General features: G+C 35.8%; 1 protein-coding gene across 4 annotated transcripts in view; it reads right to left on the bottom strand.

Annotated features, from left to right (window-relative positions):
• Positions 1–20,828, bottom strand: part of LOC110053115 (uncharacterized) — a 53,524-nt gene that overhangs the window by 21,679 nt on the left and 11,017 nt on the right. For 2 of the 4 annotated variants that reach the window (XM_089293119.1, XM_020759306.2), the window contains exons 4-6: positions 19,830–19,882; positions 18,556–18,614; positions 4,643–4,765 (exon numbers count right to left, since the gene is read on the bottom strand). In XM_089293119.1, coding sequence (XP_089149245.1) covers positions 4,643–4,765; positions 18,556–18,614; positions 19,830–19,882 — 235 coding nt within the window. Of the gene's footprint in view, positions 1–4,642; positions 4,766–18,555; positions 18,615–19,829; positions 19,955–20,828 lie in introns of all 4 variants that reach the window. The other 2 variants (XM_089293120.1, XM_089293121.1) reach the window with 2 other exon arrangements.

Here is a 20,828-nt window from a genome sequence, read left to right as displayed (position 1 = left end):
TCCAATTACTATTACATAACAAAACTTCAGTGCAATTGTGGTATCAGCAGGGGTAATTTGCAGAACACCGAGTGCTGAATGCAGAATGCCAACTGCCAAATGCACTGTTTGCTTGTACTAGTTTCACTCATGTTTGCTTGCAGTTAGCTTTTATTTGTTGCAAAGGGTCAACTACAATACAGCCAAACCTCTATTAAGCAGTCACCTATTAAGTGGCCACCCCCTATTAAGTGGCCAGTTATCAAAGTCCCAAAATTATTGTCAGTAAAATACCACAAATAAAACCCAATTAATTGGCCACCTTTTGGTTGTCCCAATGAGGGGTTTCCTATTCTCTTTACACACCTAGCTTAGCTTTAATTTGGAAAAGGTGATGACAGATAAGAGTCTCAAATAGAAAGGGAAAACTGATTAAAATATTCAAACACATATTTTTTTATGACTGCCTTGATGTGATTCGATGTTCACAAAGAAATTAACCCCATGGTAAAAAATATTAAAAGCATGTACACCAACCCCTATTAAGCGACCAACCCCTATGAAAAGGCCATCTCCCATTTCCCTGACTGCATAATGCTGACCTTTGCAACAAATAAAGGCTAACCTCAAATATGAGTAAAACTAACCACAAGCAAACATTCCATGCTGCATTCTGTATTCAGCATTCAGCAAAAAACCCCTGCTGACATGTGTAATATACAGATTTAGCCAAGCCTAAAAGCAGAGCTCCTGGGCTGGGTTGTTCAAAGCCTGATTAAGCTAACCCAGGATAAGCAAGAATTTTGATTTGCAGTGAGTCTTTCTGTATATTGTTTAGCCTTCTGTTTTGAGTTTGAATAATCTCAAAATACACAAAACAAAAGCAATGAAAAACATTTGTATACAAGAAAAATTTATACTTTTGTCAGTTAACTTTTAACAGGCCTTTAAAATCGGTTTTGTTTACTTGCAGAAAATCTAGTCATTAGATTTTCTTTATAATTTGCATCCAGCAAGCTTGTAGTGATGCTCACAAGTTAACACTATTTTAATAATAATTTAACAGAGAGATCTTTAATTATCCCTTGTTGAAGGTTCACTGGAATATCCAGAATTTCCTTTGTTAAAGTTCAAATGTTCTTCAACACTCCAGTTACTTATTTCCTAAGGTATCATCACGCTAAATTTCTTGAAATTCTAATGTTCTCAAGAAATAGGCGTATTTCCAAGAAAGCTATTCTACATTCAGTCCAATTTTTTTTCAACTTACTACCCAGGTGCTGCATTTAAATGGGTGTTTTCACAAAGAAAAAGCTGAAAATTGCTGGGTTCTTTGCATCCTTACCTTATTAACATACCTTTGTAATAAAAGACTAAAACCATCAATACACTGTGTTCAATTATGAAGAAAAATAGTACAGATAGCGCGTGTATTGAGCAAATAACATGATCGCTATCTTGACATCTTTTTTTTGCAACCTGTGTGCGTGCGCTGAATTGCATTAGCAAGAGCGTGTGTGAAAACTGTGTTCAGCCACCTTAACCAGCTTCCAAACAACCTGACCCTGTTTACAACAAGTTAACCTCAGTGAGCCCCCTATCCAATTGAAAACCAGCACTTGGTCAGCGGTGAACTTAAAACACATGACCTTGATCGGCTCTAAACTTGAACCCACGATATGGTCATGTGATACTGGTCAGCAGATACCTTGTTTTGACAGGTGCAATTGACCATAACAGGGATGTCCAATACCCAGGGTAACATCTTTGTGTTGAAAACCTTTCTTGTATAATGAAGTATTAAATGTACTTCCACGTTTCCCTGCATGAGTAAATGGTCTGAAATTGATCATGGAGTTCAATTACTAGGGAACTTGTCAGTTCACAGTTAATTGCTATAAATTTACCACGCTAGCAAAAATGGCTAATAGTTTCGAAAATAGAGTATACTTGGGCATGTTCTTTTTTTTTCTGTTTCTGGCTCTTTGTCTATAAAGAGTGAAGGAAGTACAGAATTATTTCTCAGCCTGGCTTGCCTGGCTCTAGAAAGCGATGAAATTGTAGATAGATATCTCAATCGCTGCTTTCACTGGGTGCCTAGCATGTGATAAATTTCTTTCCCATTGATTTAAGTTTCAAGTTTCATTTTTCTTTAAACCGCAGACAAAAATATATATTAACCTGTTTGCATTGAATTAAAAATAACATAAAGCTCGGTATTGTCATAGTTCTCCTAAACACTGAAAAGCTTTATTCTGTGCTATTAATTCTCATATCATGTAAGTCTCTTTACGGTATAAATGCAGAACTCTGCTTGCGTGGTTTGCTATTTATATAAGTAATAACTAGTAATAACCGCACATTTTTCAGTAATTAAAAAAAGAATTGCTGCTAAAAACCTATAAACGCTGGTAATTGCGGAATGAATAGAAATTTTTGCGATACCTTCTTTTAATGTAAACAGTAAAATATTACAAAAACTGATTCATCTGTTGATCAATGGCATCAAAATATGATTTCTAAAGTTTACTATACATGGTCTCCTGTATGCAATTAAATGGTACTGATTTTGGACTCCAAATGTTTCCTCAAAAATTTTTATATTATGGGCTATAACTTAAAGAATGCCAGAAATGGAAAGAGTGCATCAAAAATACCAAAATGGCCAAGTTTGAGGCCCCTTGAATTAAAGAGTAAGTTTATATGACAGTTTGAATTTTCAGAAAATTTAGAGGATTTGTATATAAAATGTTGCTCTCCAGCAACTTTTTCCATACAAATCTTACTCTTTTAAAAATTCATACCATCATAAAATCTCCTTCTTTAATGATGGGGGCCTCAAACTTGGCCATTTTGATATTTTCAACATGCCTTTTCCATTTCTGGCATTCGTTAAGTTATAGCCCATAATTTTATAACAAATAGGTCACGTGATGGCTTAGCTGCGAAGGGCCTATTGCATCTCTGCAAGTGTAGGATTTCAGAATTTTCCTGGGGGCATGGCCCCAGACCAACCCTCCAAGTTAACTTTTTTTCTTGGTGGCCATTTGGCCACTGAATGTTTATTTTTGGTTGCCAGTGAAACATTTTAGTGGCCAAAATATAGAAATTAATTGATTAGTAATTAATTGATCAATATTAATTAACTAATTAATATATTAATTAATAAATAAATAATAACTAATTAATATGCTATCCCTGAGCTAGTTCTATAAAAAGTGATTCAAATAATATATTTTTATTATTGATGATCATATCTTCCATCAATCAACCGACCCTTCAAACACCCTTCATGGAGGCAGCGTGGCCGAGTGGTTAGGGTGCCGGACTTGAAATCCAGAGGTTGTGGGTTCAAGTCCCACTCTGACCACTTAGCTGGGGTTGTTTCTCTGTAGACCCTAGTTCAACTCCTCGCTCACGCTTGTAAAATAGCCAACTGGTCTGCCTCCCGCCAGTTGGGATTTTTAACCATGTTATGTTCATTTGCATTATTTGTTTCATCATTTGATTTCATTGGCCCTGAAAAACCCCATTGCCATTTTTTCCATCGAAAAAAACAACAACAAAAAACACACAAATACTGTGAAATTTAATTCACATTTACAGAGTAAAACACAAGTGTAGATAGCACAGATTATACCAAGTAGCAACTAGATTGTAGAAAGTGTTATCCAGCGTATCTAAACAGGGCTGGAAAAAAGAAAATGTCCACTCATCTGGGACAAGTACATCCTCCTCTTGGGCAAGTAACTTTCTCTACTCGCTTGCCTCACAGGCAAGAGCCCAGGCAAGCCATCCGCCGACTAAATATTCTGATGACAATTTTGAAACAAAGAGTAAATTTTAGGTACATGGGTAATCAAGTGTTAATATGAAGCTTGATAAAAATTATAGCATTGTTTTGTTGCTTGTGTGATGCATGTGGTTACCTAGCACGTGATCAAAACCTGCCCTGATCAAATTTCTTTCCACGGATAAAAATAGCTATGTTTGTCAGGAAAACACTGCGAAGGTGCTGTGCAATGTTTTACACACATTTTCCAGTTTCACTGTACAAACCCAAACTTGACAATGTATCAAAGATGTAGAGACTGTACACGTGCATTGTCTCACGCTCACAGGTAAAATTCTCAAATGCTAAAGTTCGGTCAAGCAGAATGAAGTTTGTCACACACAAAGCTTAATGACATACTGCAAATTTGTTCTTTCTTATGATGGATTCTTGGAATTAAACATTTCATTTCATTTTAGTATCAATTTCAGTGGGTTAAAATGGCAGAAGAACTTATTTTTACAAGTGAATTCATAACGCTCAGAGCATTTTTTCACTCTGGATGATGGTCCGCTCAAGCTCTCGCTTTTAGTCACCAAGCTGGCGACTTCCCTTTCAAGTTAGTCGCCACCTCCAAAATTCTAGTCACCATGGCAACTAAAATGGTCGCAACTTGGAGGGTTGCAGACCCCCCTAGCTTAACAACGCACTCCAGGCTTTGCATGTTTTCTGCCCGGTTGTCATGCCCTGATGCCCGCCTGCTCAAAAATTTATTGAAACCCTTGTAAACACCATCATGGTCATAATTTCCTTTGTTTAAACTTGATCAGTTATTAATGAGTTTGAGAATATTAAGTAAAAAATGTTAATCAATGTTTTGTTAGAACATACCCATAAGGATTGTTAAATGCAATTGCATACACAACATTCTTGTGTCCTTCCAATACGTGAAGCTCTTCTCCTGAGGCTGTATCCCACACTTTACATGTTCTGTCATAGCTTCCTGTTATGAAACTTAATATCATTGTGAATATCATGAGTTAAAATAATAATCAAAGTTAGTTAAAAGCTTGTTCAGCTGTCTCATATCTGTTGCAGAGTTCACCACTCTGCATTTTCAACAAAATTACCTTGTTGTGTACCACCTTGGGCTACACAAACACACTATAAACTTTTAAATAATACAAAGTAAAACGTTTTCATAAAATATGAATAATAATGTAATTTTCTGAGAAATTACTTCTAAGCTTTTAAGTTTTATTTTATCATATTTAATTCATTTATTTTTTCCCGCCTTTGATAACCACCACTGATGATCTTGCAACTGAAGATGGAATATTTGCAACTGGAGTATTTGCAACTGAAAATGGATATTGGTCATCCGAAACATGTTTTGCAAACTTAGAACTGTGTGCTTTTATCTCAAAATTATAAGATAAAGTTTTCTTGCAAGCACTTTTCTGAGAAGCTATAGGCCTTTTAGCTCAAGGGTGTCACTGTAGACCATTTTAAGAACCTTAAATTGGTATAGGAATTTTTGCTGAGCTTGGCAACTGTACAGCCTCAACTAAATTTAAAATGGAACTGTAGCAGCATACAGGTTATAATAAAGCTGAGATTATGATTAAAATGTACATCAGTAGAATTGTACACACAGAAATGAAATCTGTACATGAAGTAATATAAGAGAGTGTGTTTCATCAAATATCCAAACACCGAGAGGAGAGTTGAAAATACAACGCACAGCGGAGCATTTTTGACGAAGTTCGAGGTGTTTGGATAGCTGATGAAACACTGTCTTGAGTGTTTGATATATCTTCTCAATTAAAACAAAAACTAAGGAGTAAACAGAGAAGTAAAATCGTCAAAAGCTATGCTAATTAAGACTGGGTATAAGTGAACCAGGGTGCGACAAAAAGGCTGTCTGATAGCATGGGACTAGGGAAATGATCAGTCAGGCTAGCGCCTTCTTATCACAGGTTGCCCAACGGGCGAACATGAAGTGGAAATGAGTGAAACACAAAGTTGGTTGTTGTTTTTTCCTCTCTTCTTTTTTCTAATGACAAAATTCAGATATAATACAAATGTTCAGAAACAATACAAATGTTTTTTTCTAAGATAGAGTAAATGTAAAATTTAGGCCCCGTCCAAACACTGCTCCACTCATGTGCCGAACCAAACTTGATTAAGTTTGACTTAAGAGTGACTTTGGAGCGATGGCTGGTTCAGACAGCGTACTTGCATCGAACTTAATTCAGGAAGCTGGTGGTAACAATATTCGACAAGAAAATATGCGTTCTGAATTCATGAACTCTGTCCAAATAGAAAAGCTGCAACTAACATTTCGCTGTTATCATGCTGTTATAGCAATATTTAGGGAAGCAAATTCAAACTCAAGGTTCAGTGTTTGTATTTAGACAGGTTTTCTCCCGGTTAAATTGACTTGTTAAAGGGAAATCTAATAAGCCGGGCTATTATCATGAAGAAAAAGCAAAAAATGAATTTGCGCTAAAGAAACTCGCTTATACAGTCCCGTTTCTCATAAATCAAAGGCATACTGGTATTTTGTTGACTTCATTCTTAGCGATGACTATGACCTTCATGCATAAGTGGTCACGCCACTCAATTTTGAGCCAATCACAAGTCCCGTTATATGAAAAATAAATTACAGTAATTTACGCATTAGGTTTGACACATGAGGAGGACACTGTATGAATCAGCTGCTGCTCCAACGTCGCATAGTGCGACAGACCCTGCCGAAATTAATGTTGTTTGTCGCACTTAAACTAACCGGCTGAACCAAACTGATTCAAATGCCGCTCTTCTGCCATAATTAACTCATCAGTTAGGTTCAGCGCATGAATGGAGCGGCGTGTGGAATGGGCGTTAAGCGACCAAAATCAATTTTTTCCTGACTGCATGTCCTGACGGCACAGCGGCAGTGCCAGAAAAAAACTTGCTGTAACAAGGTTATCACATATTTTCATTGTTATATGTAGTTAATAGTTAGTACACAAAGTCAATTCAGTGTCATTTGTCTAATTGTCTTGAAGCATACCTAAGAGTGCTGGATCTGTAGCAAAATTTCATTTGATTATTGCGGTCTTACGCATTTTATAAATGGCATTTTATAAATGCATACAGACCACTAAGTCAGAGGCCGATCTTGACGCTATGTCACTCTGAGGATGAGATGACACATGACAGACCTCTGGGAGAATAAATAGTCCAGCAGGTAGACTGGGTACTAGCAATTGCGACTCATTGTTTTCAAGTTGTTTCGTCGGCCATTGCTCCTGGCGTATCGTTGTCGTACTGAGTAACTGCAGACGGTTTACCTATTTTGTAAAAAATTTTGAAGAACATTATGTTGCAAATTAGTTGTAATTGTTCAAGGTAAGTTATTTCTGTTTCAAAATCGCTCTGTCTTGCTGTTTATGATTGGTTTTCTTCCATTCATTTCAAAAATTAACTGCACTGCCTTGTTTGTCCTTTGTTATTTCATTCAGGTTTCACTCAGTGATTTTCCTCGGTGATACAGGAGTTGTTTGCTCACGCAAGCCAACATATCTAGACTCGGCTTATGTTTAGAGGGGATTGCACTGATACTAATACACTTTTGCAAGCCCACATTCAATGGCTTGGAATCCAGTGCAGGCTGTACCACACAAGCTCTCACAAGCAAGTATTCTCACAAGCCAGTTTATTTAACAGGGTTATAAAAATATTGTATCGTGTCATAAGCCAGCAATCGGTGCATTTAACCGGCTATTTTGAAAACTGCCCCACCTATCCCAGATGCTAGTACATGTAGGTTAGTCCTGGGTCTGATATTGGAAAAATAAAATGGAAATAAAATTGTTCAGTTACTAATTTTTTTGAACCCAAATTGGATCAGAGGGAAAAAAGTATTTGCTAAAACAGTGCGTGACACAAATCGAAAGTGGAAAATGATTTAAGTAGCCATAAATTGTTCTACACCTCAGCCCATCATTTTTTGAAGCCAACAAAACAAAAAATAAACTATCTTAGAATAGTCTGGTAAAAGGTGAGTTTTTGTTCTGTACAAATGGCACTGCAATAATTAACAAATAAAGAAGCCTCGACTGTGCTCTGTTCTGTTGTAAAGCACACAGGAAGCGGTCGAGCACAAAAGAAGTGTAGGGAAAAACACGAGATGTAATTGGGTGTTTTTTCCTACTTCTTGAGTGCTCTATTACTTCCTGTGTGCTTTACAACAAAACAGAGTACAGTCGAGGATTCTTCATTTGTTTTATGATAAAGAATCCAATAATTTCCCCACACATTCGGCTGAATTTTCAAACCAAACTTTATTTTCCAAATGAGTAAAACTGGCATCAGCATGCTCTGTTCTCTGATAAAGCACACTAAAATAAGCCAATCACAATCCTTTTTTATTTTGTTTTAATTTTTTTTTTTATTGATATTGCATAACATTTACAATACTTACAAAGACACAATACCTACAGGACTTACAAGACTTTTATAATACAATAACTACTATGTTTACATAATTATATACAGGAGAAAAAAAAAGACAATAAAGACAAACATTGAAATATCCTTAAACTAAGTTAAAGAAAATATAAGTAGTGATTTTAGCATGGTTTTTTCCATAAAAGAGTTAAGGGGAGGGGATCCCTGTATTGTAATGTGAGAGGAAGAGGGGAAAGCTTTTTATCTCCAGAGAGGTGTTGCGTGTTTTGCATATCCATACAAAATATCTAGTGACCAAAAAAAAGAAGTTTAGTTTTTTGTTATCATTGGGCTTAAGCCCTAGTATGATGTATGGCGACAGATTAAAAGTTTCCGAAAGTTCTCCACGATTAATTAACCATTGTTTAAATTCTTGCCAAAAAAAGTTGGATATATCACAAGTCCAAAATAAGTGGATGAGAGTCTCTTTATCCTTTTTACAAAAAGTACACTGCTCGTTATCCTTGAGATTTATTTTGGTAAGAAAAATGTTGGTCGCTAGTCTTCTGTGTAGTAGCTTAAATTGGAACACGATCAATTTAGAGATTTTTGTGCATAGAAAGGGTGTTTTGTAAACTGCCTTCCAGTCAATATCGTCTGGTGTTTCAGGCATGCATTTTGTGACCCACTTTCTTTGGACCTCAACTGGGTTCTTTTGTTTCTTGCTCTTAAAGATTTTATATGTTAGTCTGTTTGGTTTTGTCGACTTTTGGAAGGTATCAAAAACAGATTCGTAAGCAGTGTTGCAGTTGTTGAAGTTAGCTTCACTGCTTTTTTGTAAGGCCTTAACAGCTGATAACATGCCTTGAAAAGTAAGAAAGTTTGTATTTATGTTGTAGAGTTCTGTAAAATCAGAAAAAGATAGGAAACTGTTCACATCATTCATCAAATGGCCCACTTTTTTAACTCCCTTTACAGACCATGAACGATAGTATATAGGTTTGTTACCAACACGTATAAGGGAGTTATGCCATAGACTTTGCGCCTTTAGCTGATCGATAGAGGAGATACTAGGTTCAAGTGAGATTTCTGCCCAGATGTGGAGTATTTCTGAAGTAAAGGTGTCTGTTATTTTGATAATTTTTAACAGATCTTGCTTATTGAGGTTGGCACGAAAAAATTCGACACCACCGAGACTTTGTAATTCATAATCAAGCAAAAGTTTCCATTTACCTTGATTTTCCGGATCTAGATATTTTTTTACCCAACTTGATTTAAGGGCTTTGTTAAAAAGTTTGATATCAATCATCTTTAGCCCTCCATTCTTGTGGTCGTTGATCATTATGTCGCGCTTTATCTTGTCCCCCTTGCCATCCCATAGAAAATTGAAGAAAATGTTATTTATTTCTGCAATAGCACTGTGGTTGGATGACAGAGGAGACAAGATGTAGACCAGTTGAGAGGCAATCAGACTTTTTAGGACTGTAGTTTTGCCTAGTAGAGTTAAATGACGCAGCTCCCAGCAGCTTAAGCTATTTCTGATTTTGCTTAGTTTTTTGCTGTAATTAGCTTCTATGGTGGTTTCGGGGTTGGTGGAGAGCCATACCCCTAGAGCCTTAACCTTATCCTTTACCCATTTGAACTCTTTATCAGGGCTGAGATGTGTTTCGTTTCCAACATTGGCACTGATCCACAGAGCTTCAGTTTTCTTGCTATTCAATCAAAGACCAGAAACTTCACTGGCGAGGTCTAATATTTGTAAGGAGGTTGTTAGAGAGGTGGGTGATCCGTCTAAAACAAGGGTAGTGTCATCTGCGTATTGACTAATCTTTACTTCTTGTTCGCTTATTGTTATGCCCTTAATGTTTTTATTTTTCCTTATTGTTTTGGCTAATATTTCTACACCGAGAATAAACAGATACGGAGACAGAGGGCAGCCTTGTCTTACCCCCCCCTTTTGAGTTTGAAAAAATTGCTAGACCAGCCATTGTTGAGAATGCAGCTTTCTGTGTTATGATAAAAAAGCCTGATCCAGTTTATAGCGGATTGTCCAAAGTTGTAATGTTGTAAGGTTTTTTGCAAAAAAGACCACTCTACCGTGTCAAAAGCCTTTTCAAAGTCGAGAAAGAGTAGGAGTCCTGGAATGTTCTTCGTGGCTGTATGCTTGATAATACCATCGATGAGTCGAATGTTTTCTCCAATAAATCTGCCTTTAAGAAAGCCAGTTTGGTCATGGCTAATAATATTTGGAACCTGTTTGAATCTGTTAGCAATAGCTTTAGCTGCTATTTTGTAATCGCAGTTAAGAAGTCTTTTTTTTTTTGGTATGAGTTTTATAATACCTCTCCTTTGAGTTACTGAAAGCTGACCGATACGATAAGCGTAGTTTATTGAATTTAAGAAAAGGTCAGAGATATCGTTCCAAAAGACTTTGTAAAATTCGGCCGGTAAACCGTCAGAGCCCGGGGTCTTGTTGCATTCCATATCCTTAAGTGCTTTTGGACATTCCGCTTTATTTAGTAAACCTTCACAGCCTTCTTGTTCAGTTAGGTTTAGTTTTTTTCTCTGTTTGCGAACCGAAGAAGACACTATTTGTCAGTTCATTTTGAGAACACTTGTTTGAACTATAAAGGCATTTGTAGAAGTTTTCGCACTCATTCAGAATTTCTTTGTCTGTACTGACAAAGTTTTCATTATCTAATTTTAATTGGCTTATTGTCCCTTGTTTGTAATGCTGTTTTTCTAGGTTTAAAAAGTATTTTGTATTCTTTTCACCTTCATTGTGCCATTGGCATCTAGCTCGCAAGATTGAACCTTTTGTTCGGTGTTCAATTATTTCTTCTAATTCTAATTTTTTTGTGTCTAAAGCGTGCAGAGTGTCTTTCTTATCCTCGTCCTCAATATTGTTGGATTCAACTAAGCGTTGCAAATTATTAATTTCCTTTTCAAGTTCTTCTTCATAATCACAATCCTTGTTAGATTTGTTCAAGTAATTTGATTGGCTAACGAAGAGACAGCTGTCAATCACAAACTGGACTTCAGCTAAGCTTTCAGTTTTGAGTAGTTTCAATCGGATTTGGAGAGAAGAACAATGCCTTTTAAGTTCACCTTTTAGTTAATTATTTAAATAAGGATCTAAAGGCAGGTAAAGGTTTGCAGTCCAGAGGAATCTGGCTGTATTGTGACTCATAAAAACGTGCACTTTTCCAATGGAAATTACGGAACAAGGAGCTCAAAGCTTGCAGATGAAAATGCGAAATGCTGAGTTGAATTTGAAAGGAGCTACAGTTATCTACAGCTTGCAGCCACTTGCAGCAAGATTGCTTAAACTAGCGCAAAGTTAGAAAGACTAAACTGCTCCCACTAGTTCTACTCTGAGCACAGAAGAGAATATCAGAGCAAGCTTTGAACTGACCACTCGTCGGTTCACTTCACTGAGATAACCGGAGAACGAGCGCTAATACACTACATGTAAGTGTTGTTTGAGCAATTGAGCATTTTTACAAAAATAAAGCTTCTCATCATAAACAGAGACAGCTCAATTGTTGATTTCTGTCGTTGTTTTACTTCCTAAGTATAATTTCTACCTTCGTAACAAATATAATGTCTTTTATTACAATTTAGGTTTAGAATTTGTTTATTTTGCTATGTGTATTGTCGGCAGGAATCCAGCAAAACTTGTTATTTTAGTACAGTTTTAACACTACTATTGCTAAAAATGGTCTCTGTGAGCCATATTTACTGCAGACAAAAAGCTTGTTTCCATTGCGTTTGTCTGAGTCACATGGGTTTAATTTGGGTCAAATTTGTCAAAATTCCGAAGCAAAAATTTGAAAGCCAGCTTACAGTCATCAACACGTGCTCTGTTCTCTGATAAAGCACACTGTTTCAGCCGATCAGAGCATGCATTATATGGAAACCAAGAGAAAATGAGGTGAGAGAACACATCCCTGTGCCCTGTGACAATCTTTTTCAATCTAGTTTAAGCTTCGCATCACGCTGTCAAAGTTATTTTTAGTCTTTGTCCCATGATTGTGCAGGCAATGGCCACGTGTCATCGGGTCGCGACTACTATAGTAAATATGAAATCGAAAATCTGGCGGGTTAAGAGAAAAAATAAGTTTGTTTTGAACTACATGTATACCACACTGTTAGCATTGGGCATATTTTCAAAGCGCTCACAGGGCAGGAAAAATGTACATGCTTCTCCAAAGTTAAAAAATTAATAGAAGTCATGTCATACTCCTGTATGAATAATTAACACAAAGCGCCAAGACTCTAATTTCTAACCCCTTGAAAGTCATTTCTTGGAAAGTACCAAACAGATTGATGCGAAAAGTATCTCTTTTGAAAGTTATTTCAAAGCCCAAGACAGCTAAAATATTTGTTTCATGTTTGTTAGAACTGTTGTTCCGAAAAAACTGGCGCAAATGTTTGCATATTTGATTTCGGAAGTGCTGTGTAATATTTACCAGGTTTGCATGTCCATGGTGAGAAAAGCTGCTTCTCCTGACTTACCGCAACATTTGGATCAAGAGAGTTCTCCTTGGAAAGCCTTTTCAAAGTGCCGGGCAGGAAAATTATCTTCAACGTGTTTATCCTAAGTCTACTTCGAAAATAAGTCTTGTCATTTCTCTGCATGACTGATTCACATGAGGCGCCAGGCCGTGGCTGCTGACAAGAATTGCATTCCAATAAACACGTTCGAAAGTCGTTTCTCGAAAAGTACTGAACAGATTAAATTGAAAAATATCTCTTATGAAAGGTTTTTCAAAGCGCAGGACAGCTAAAATACTGTCAGCGGTGTGAAACTGGCTGATATCTGCCATAAAACTGCAGAAATACTTCAGTCTTCACTTTCCCTAACTTTAACAGAAATAAATATACTCCTTTGTATTTCTGAAGCGTTGTGGTAATTTTCTAAATTTGTAAACACACAAAAATGGCTCAGAGTGATACGTTACAAAATAGGGGAAAACACAGAATATTTAATTTAGAGGCGAAGTGCCGACGAAATGCTTTTCAGATAATGCATGCATGTCAAACACGTTTGCTTTTAGAAAACGCCTAAATATGAAAGACACTTGAAATAAACGTTTTTTCAAATTAAATTTTATGTAAGATAAAGCCAAGAAAGCTCCAAAATATCGAACTTTTCAAAGCCATAGATTTCAGTGTACATAATTGCCAAATTAAATTTATCCACTAGACAAAACATTGCTTCTGTTAATTATTCAAATGTTAATTTCTTTTTTGGGGCTCTTGATGATATTTTAATCTCACTGGGTTTTAAAGTTTTTAAGTGCCTCCTAATCCTTAATCATTTTTTAGTGCAGAGTACACTACTGGGATGGTTTAAGGGGCTACTGTTCACTAAGGCCATAATCTCTTACGTTTCCCAATTAAAAATTGTAACGACTTGTCTACCATCTCACTGTAGCAACTCAACTCCCAGATACCGACATTAATTTATCAAATGGAATAAAACTAAGCATAAGACCACAAGTACGCATTGCGGACCTATTTTTTATAGTATGACGTCATTGAAATATGTGACAAATTAAAAACATTAACCAAGGCAATTTACTCTCATTTACAAACTACAAAGTGTATGACTTTATTAAACGTGTCCCTTTCCTGAAGGAAAAATTTCAGTGATATTTGGCAAACAGCTGTTTTCAAAAACATGTTGCATGACAGCTTTACTTTCCAGCTGTAACTACATGTGTAAAGGAATTTGATATGTTGTTTTGACTATGCGTAAATTAAAACTTTGGCCAGTTTATTTGAAAGAGCGTTAAAACTTACAATGGTTTCATAGATTCTTGAATGAAAACTTCTTTGAATGAAGAAAAAGTCAACTGCTATGCCATTTGGGAGTGAAGTGCTTCTAAGTCAGTTGTTAGTTCAAACTCATTTTTTAACATGACATGAATTTATGTCTAGAAGTTTCCACGGTCATTTTTTGGAAAATTAATCTTAGAGCCTTAAGGATGTTCGTGCAAAAATTTTCCAACATTGATTTTTTTCTGAGACTTTTACCACTGTAAGATGATGAGTTAGTTATGTCAGAAATGTGAAAAAAAATGGGGGGTCATCAACTTTGTTTTGGAGAGAACATGCCCGGAAGAACACCCTAAATCTGAAAAAATCAGGCTTTGTTAGGGCATAAGGCCACAGTGTCTGTAAGCCCAAAAATATTGCAATTAGATCGTTGACGTGACATATTCTCTGCCAAATATGGTTTGAGTGGACCTATTAAGTGGATTTAGTCAACTGGTGAGGTTCCTTAAAGAACAAGTTCGCACTCAGTGACCATAGTTTCACGCGCCTTGCAGCCGCAAGATGGCAGGATTCGATGTCCCATGGACAGAAATCTTGAATTACTTTTTAACTTCCCACATTGATTTTTTGTTCATTTTTGGACAAGGTGGAGATATTGCAAACAAAATCTGTTTCTGGAAAGAAAAGTAGGGGTCAACGAACGTCCAACATCATTAAATCCAGGCAAAGCTGTAGCAATGGTCATCTGCCCTAATATTTTAAATTTTATTACTAAGTGCACATTCCCATGCATGACGTGGCGTGTGAATTTGCGTGCACAGTAAGGATGACAGCTATAATTCTATCTGCCCTTATTATAAGCATGAGGCTGAAGGAAGCCGTTCTTTTGCTGTATCAGCAGCAAGACTTTGGAATAATGTGCCTCTAAATACCAAAAATTAGACTCCGTTAAGTCCTTTAAAACTAATTTATTTAAAATGATCTTCGCAGCACAGCAACATTTGGACCATTTTAGGATTTAACTTTTTAAATTTAAGTTTTTAATCCTATTGTAATTAATATACTTGTGTCTCTCATAATTTTAGGTTTTTAACTTTGATCATATTATATATTTATATTCTTATTTTTATTTTCTGAGGACCACAAGTTTATTCGCCTTTGGCTATTAAGTGTTTCACCCTCTTTAAATTAAGTCTTTATCATTATCATTATCATTATCATCATCATCATCATTATCATTATCATTATCATTATTACCTAGCAGATCCTGACCTAGAAAATATCCCCAGAAATAACGTACGATAAAATAGTGTACGTCGTGTGACCAAAACAAGGTTAATTGACAATTGTTTGTGAAAAAATATGCTGCGTTCCGTTTTCGTCTACAATATAACAATGAATAGCCAGGGCTAAATTTTATAACAGTACCTAGGAGATTAAAATAAATGACTTCAATGTACGTCTTGTTATTTATGGATATGGATTTCCACAGGGTAAGGGGACCCGGGGGTGGGGGGTGGATGAGAGTACCGTGAAGCCCCCTGGAACGGAAAAACCAAAGGTTTTGGACAATGTTGACATGTGAAAAATGTAAGTTTTTGAAGTTTGAATAACCGTGAAATTGGTGATAAAATCTACTGATAAACTCCCTTGCTTGCCTGAGGTTTATTGGAAAATTTACATTGTGTAATGGTCTTAAAATACTACAAAACTAGCTATAAATCGAGAGGAAATACCCAGTAAAACCTTTTAAATTGTGCACAGGCTACTTTTGGCTTATTTTAAAACTCCATTCTACAAATAATAATATACTGGAAATGAGCCTGCTGGCAATCAATTTGTAGACAGACTGCTTGACTCATGCTCATGCTGTGTGGCCAGTGTTTAAGTAAAGTTTCCCTTTTCCAAGCACATCTCTTGAAGTGATTTTCCTTTTCTATAACAGATCAAGGGTGCCTTCTTGAACATCTCTTTGAGTAACGTTGTATTTAAAAATGCCATTTGTTTGTGATCATGCTTTCAAATTTTGGTAATGACGGTTGAAATTGCATGACAAAGAGTAGAAGTTTCTTGTGCATTTTCGCTTTCTGTTTTAGAGCTTCTTTTCTCTCTAAGTTATATTTAACTTCTCAGAGGGTCTTTTCTACCATATGCTCCAGATAGCATTTCAAGATAAGGCGCATTTTAAAATTTTTAATATTCTCTTCAATGTAAATTTCGCAATAAACCTCACACAAGCAAGGGAGTTTATCCGCAGATTTTATCACATATTTCATGGTTATTCAAACAAAAATTTACATTTTTCATAAATCAACATTGCCCAAATCCATTTGCAATGAAACAATGGCAAAAAAGCGTTTATCTCTACCTAAAATCATTTTTTTGGACATCAAAACAACTTTTTGCGATACATTTCCTTCTAGCAACTTGCAATGTTTGCCCCCTGACAATCCCAGAGTTCTTTGTGCAAAACACGGGCATCCGATTACTGGCAACTCATTCATTAAATTCCACATTGCTTCAAGCTAGCACAGAAGCACTGAACTAAGGAGAACTAGACAAAAGTGTAAACTTACGTGTGTAACTCCATAAAAAAGGTACATGCCAATGCAAACCCTAGGATTTCATAGCAATGTTCATTTCCAGTTACAGTGATTAATCAGTGATTTAGATATACAACAAAATACACTATTATACATTGTAGTTAATTTGTCTTCTCATTGGCTAAAAGCCTACAATTAATTTTGGGAAACAGCGCAACCTGCAGATTATTTACTAATCTGCAAGCAGATTAGTGAATAATCCGTAGGTTGCGTGCGTAATGCATGATTTCCAAGAGCAATGTCAAGTTCAAATAAGAATGTGGCTTGTCAAAATTAAACTGTGTTCACTGTGCTAATGCATTTGTCGTTATTTTCTTTAAAACAATTATGAGATTCAGTTTTTGTGATATCCGAAATAATCAAGGTCTCGGTTAGTGTTATCAGCCTCAGCCTTCGGCTTTTGCTGATAACGCTTACCTCGACCTTGATTATTCTGGATATCACAAAAACCTATCCAATAATTGTTTAATATCATGCTTATAACTGGCTGATGAATTTTCTTTCTTGGTGGGCTAGATCCAAATAATAAGCCATTAGGCATCTTATGTCTTTTTATTTTAACCTGTGTATCAAAAAACATTAACAAGCATGTCAACAAAATGCCTGCACTGATTCTCTGGAGTTCATTGCCATGTTAAGAACAAAGTGATTTGATTTACAGCACTGTTGCTCAAGGTTGCTTGAATGCACTATTGTTCCTGACTTTTGAAGTTGTTTGACAGTCAAAGCTGTTGAAATCAAAATTTTTTGCAATGACCACTGACTGCAATAGCTAAAATATCAAGCAGTGTCACGAATTTCAGAAAGAAATGATTAAGGTTACAGTATACCTTCAGGTTGGCAATTTTCTTCAAATTTGGATTTTTGGGTCAAAGTAGTGGTTGAAGAATAATCTCTAATTTCTGAAAAAAGTTTTTTGAAAAAGACTAAATATTGGGGGAGAAATGGCGGTTTAACATTTTCCTGGAAGTCAAAGTTTACCTCTTGATTGACAGCCCTATGGCACGTATGCAATCAACCATGATGATTTTCTGGGGAATTACCTATACGGATGTCACGAATTGACTACTCAGTTGATCAGCATTGTTGTTCTGACTACAAAGCATTTTTGGCATTAGGTGTAATTGTATTAAGTTATGAGTAAACATAGACCACATTAAAAACATGGACCAGTTCGAAAAAGCGAAAACAGTGAAGAATGAATGAAAATACATATATGAGTGAAGCGAAAGTTCGCCACATGGATGAAGCTATAGCTATCGTATAAGGCGGGCAAAAAAATCAAGGTAAGAGAAAAGAAAGGTTCTGTAAAAAATTGGGAACCTGACAGCAATAACAGGGATGTTGACAGAGACTCCGATGAATCCGCGATCGAGGAATCATTGGACTCATTGAGACCCATTGAAATATTATCGATGCACAGTTGACCACACACAGTTGCTAGGCCACACTTTCTTTTACTTGTTTTCTTCGCCCAGCCACTCTAACGTTAGTATCCTTCTTCGTCTTCCCCATTTTGCCAGAGTCACCAGCTTCAAGAAAAACCGAGCTACAGAAAAATTATCTTTCCGCCTTTGGCACCTTCAGCACATTACAAAACACAAGGGTTTTTTGGAGATTCGCGCAAATGCACATGCGCAAAATTTTGAAATGCACTGCTAACCACCCAAACTATTGTTTATACTAAGATGAGAATGGCCTTTTGGGTGAAAAAGATCTGTCCATGAGTCTCTGTTATTTTGTAACAGTCTAAAATATTAGAAGGCATCTTCTATTAAGTCTTGACATCCGTGTACATGTCACAAATCTTTTTAAAGCTTCAACTCTGTTCAAAGTACTATTAATAATTATTAAAAAAAATTTCTGCTTTAAAAAAACTGTTTACATGTACATCAATAACTATTATTTTGAATCTGGACATTATAAAGCACTTAAATAACTGATGATGCCCTAAATAACTGATGACAATGTGAAACATACCTTGTTCCAGACTTGTTAAAAGCCACATTAGTCAGTGGTAGGATGTGAGCTCTTAAAACCTTTTGTACATAAAAAAGAAAAGGAGAATCAAGCATATGCAAAAACCATGAATACTATGCAACATTTTGTCTTTACCAGACACAGTTCAAAATTATATGGCAGTATCAGTCTACCAAGTTTTAGCATTCTCTGCTTCAAACTGACGAAGCTCTGTTATATACTTAAAATATTAGAATAATAATATTATTAGGTTGAGTGTAAGATATCATCATTCCTCTTATTAACATATTATTTTAAAATGTCTTTCAGACTTAAATATCTCTGGAACTAATACAGATATTTCAAAATGTAAACCACCATGTTAGTAACAAAACTTTTGCCGAATTCTCTATGATACTCATAAAATTGCAAGGGGTACAAATATTTGATAATTGCTACAATTTAAGGGACTGTTAGTAGTTTTTTTTTTCCTTGTGCCATCAGATCTCTGATCCTTAAATGGATGGGTGATCATGATGGGTTCAGCATTTTACTGCAATTTAACCTGGTGAATTAAATCAATCGTGAAGCAATCTTAAGTTTCTACCTGACTGAAAATAATATAAAAAATGACTAAAGTCCTGAACTACTGTACTTGGTTCATCAGTAGTCAGCAGTTTATTCTTCATCTAACATATTACACAATAAGTCTATCACTTAAAAATGCTTTTCTCAATATGGCAAGCAAAATTGGCAAAATTATGTTAATTCTTGATTACCTGCAGTCAGCTTTAGGTGTTCATTAAGAAAATTTCTGACAACATGATCCTTTTGCCATCAAATATAAATTATGCTTCATTACTGACACAATAGTTCGTTTTCTGTTTGGAGTGCTTGAAGCTGGGTCTACTACAAAACATTCTCTGAGTGACGACTCAAAATTTTTGGGATAACCCTTGACATAATTTATGTCCATTCCATTGAAATTTGCTCCTCAATTTCTAGAATCTTTGGTTATATGGTTCACATTTCAGAAATTCAGCTGTTTTTAGATTTCTTGGAAACCAATCTCTCTCACTCTTAGAATCTAGCTGAGATTGGTCATTAACTAACATACACCCTCTCTAAGGTAGAGTATACCAAACAACTTCTGAGTGTGGGCTTCTCTCATTTAATCAAATTCCCTAACTTGGTAGTGAAGGGTTGTCAGGAGCCTTGTAGAACTTTAATTGTCTACACCATAATCTAATGAACTCAAGATGATTGACTTTTAGTATTACTTAATATACTGATACCTTGAAGAGGTAAAAATGGTGATCCACACTTTCTGCTTGTTTTTCTTGGAGTCCTGTTGATGAATTCGTCAAGTCTAATACTTGAAACAAAACTTTTCTGCCCATATAAGGATATTTGATTGTTTCTGTCTTTTTAAGAAAAGAGGTTGAATATCTCCAATAATGGAGTAACAAATCAATATTACAGTGTAGGTGTAATACAACCATACAAAATGATTTGATACATGGCTTAATAATGTCATGCTCTTGAGTTTAGGACTTCCTTCCCATCACGCATTGCAACATGTACTGTGGTCATTTTGTAGCCAAATACAAGAAAATCATTGTACTGGAGAAGAAAAAAATCAAGAAAGGAAATTGATTTCTTAGATTTATTGAAACAGAGGGTTTCCACAGACTTTGTTTTTAAACAGATAGTAGCCAACAAAAATTGCTAACTTACTAACCTACAAATTATCTTGGACAAAATTATTTAAAGGCCAAATTAAGACCACCCCTCCCCCCATTTCAATGATAGGAAAAATGGCACACTTTTGGTTTAGCACCAGTTTGTCATTGATTCGGGGGGAGAGGTGGTTTTATTTCTTATTCCATTCTGTCCAAGCTTGTCTAAGGTCCACATTGGCATTACAAGAAGCTATATGGACTATGCAGATCACATTTGAGATGTTGTTGCACGTTTGATAACCACGGGAAAATAAGGTTAGCTGAAATAAATTTAATAAACTCTGTGCACGATTCAAACAGACTCGAAATAAAATCTGGTTTATTTTTGGTGTGTCATATAACTTATTGATATCAAAATTGAATATGCATAAGTGTGTGTTAAAGCGCTGACAAAAAGCAAAGTTAGATCTTTAACCAAGCCAAATATACTTTTATTGTTGGTATTGCATGTGCAGGAGATAAAAATATTAAACGTTGCCCGTCTCTGATTAAGCTTGCTTTCTTAGTTTTTCAGAACTGAAAAGGTTGTAATACCATGATGTGGTGTACGTG

The sequence above is a fragment of the Orbicella faveolata genome, unplaced genomic scaffold, assembly GCF_042242905.1.
Source record: "Orbicella faveolata isolate gen_17 unplaced genomic scaffold, um_ofav_v1 contig_25, whole genome shotgun sequence".
Taxonomy (NCBI): Eukaryota; Metazoa; Cnidaria; class Anthozoa; order Scleractinia; family Merulinidae; genus Orbicella; species Orbicella faveolata.
This window is presented reverse-complemented; position numbering and strand designations above follow the sequence as displayed.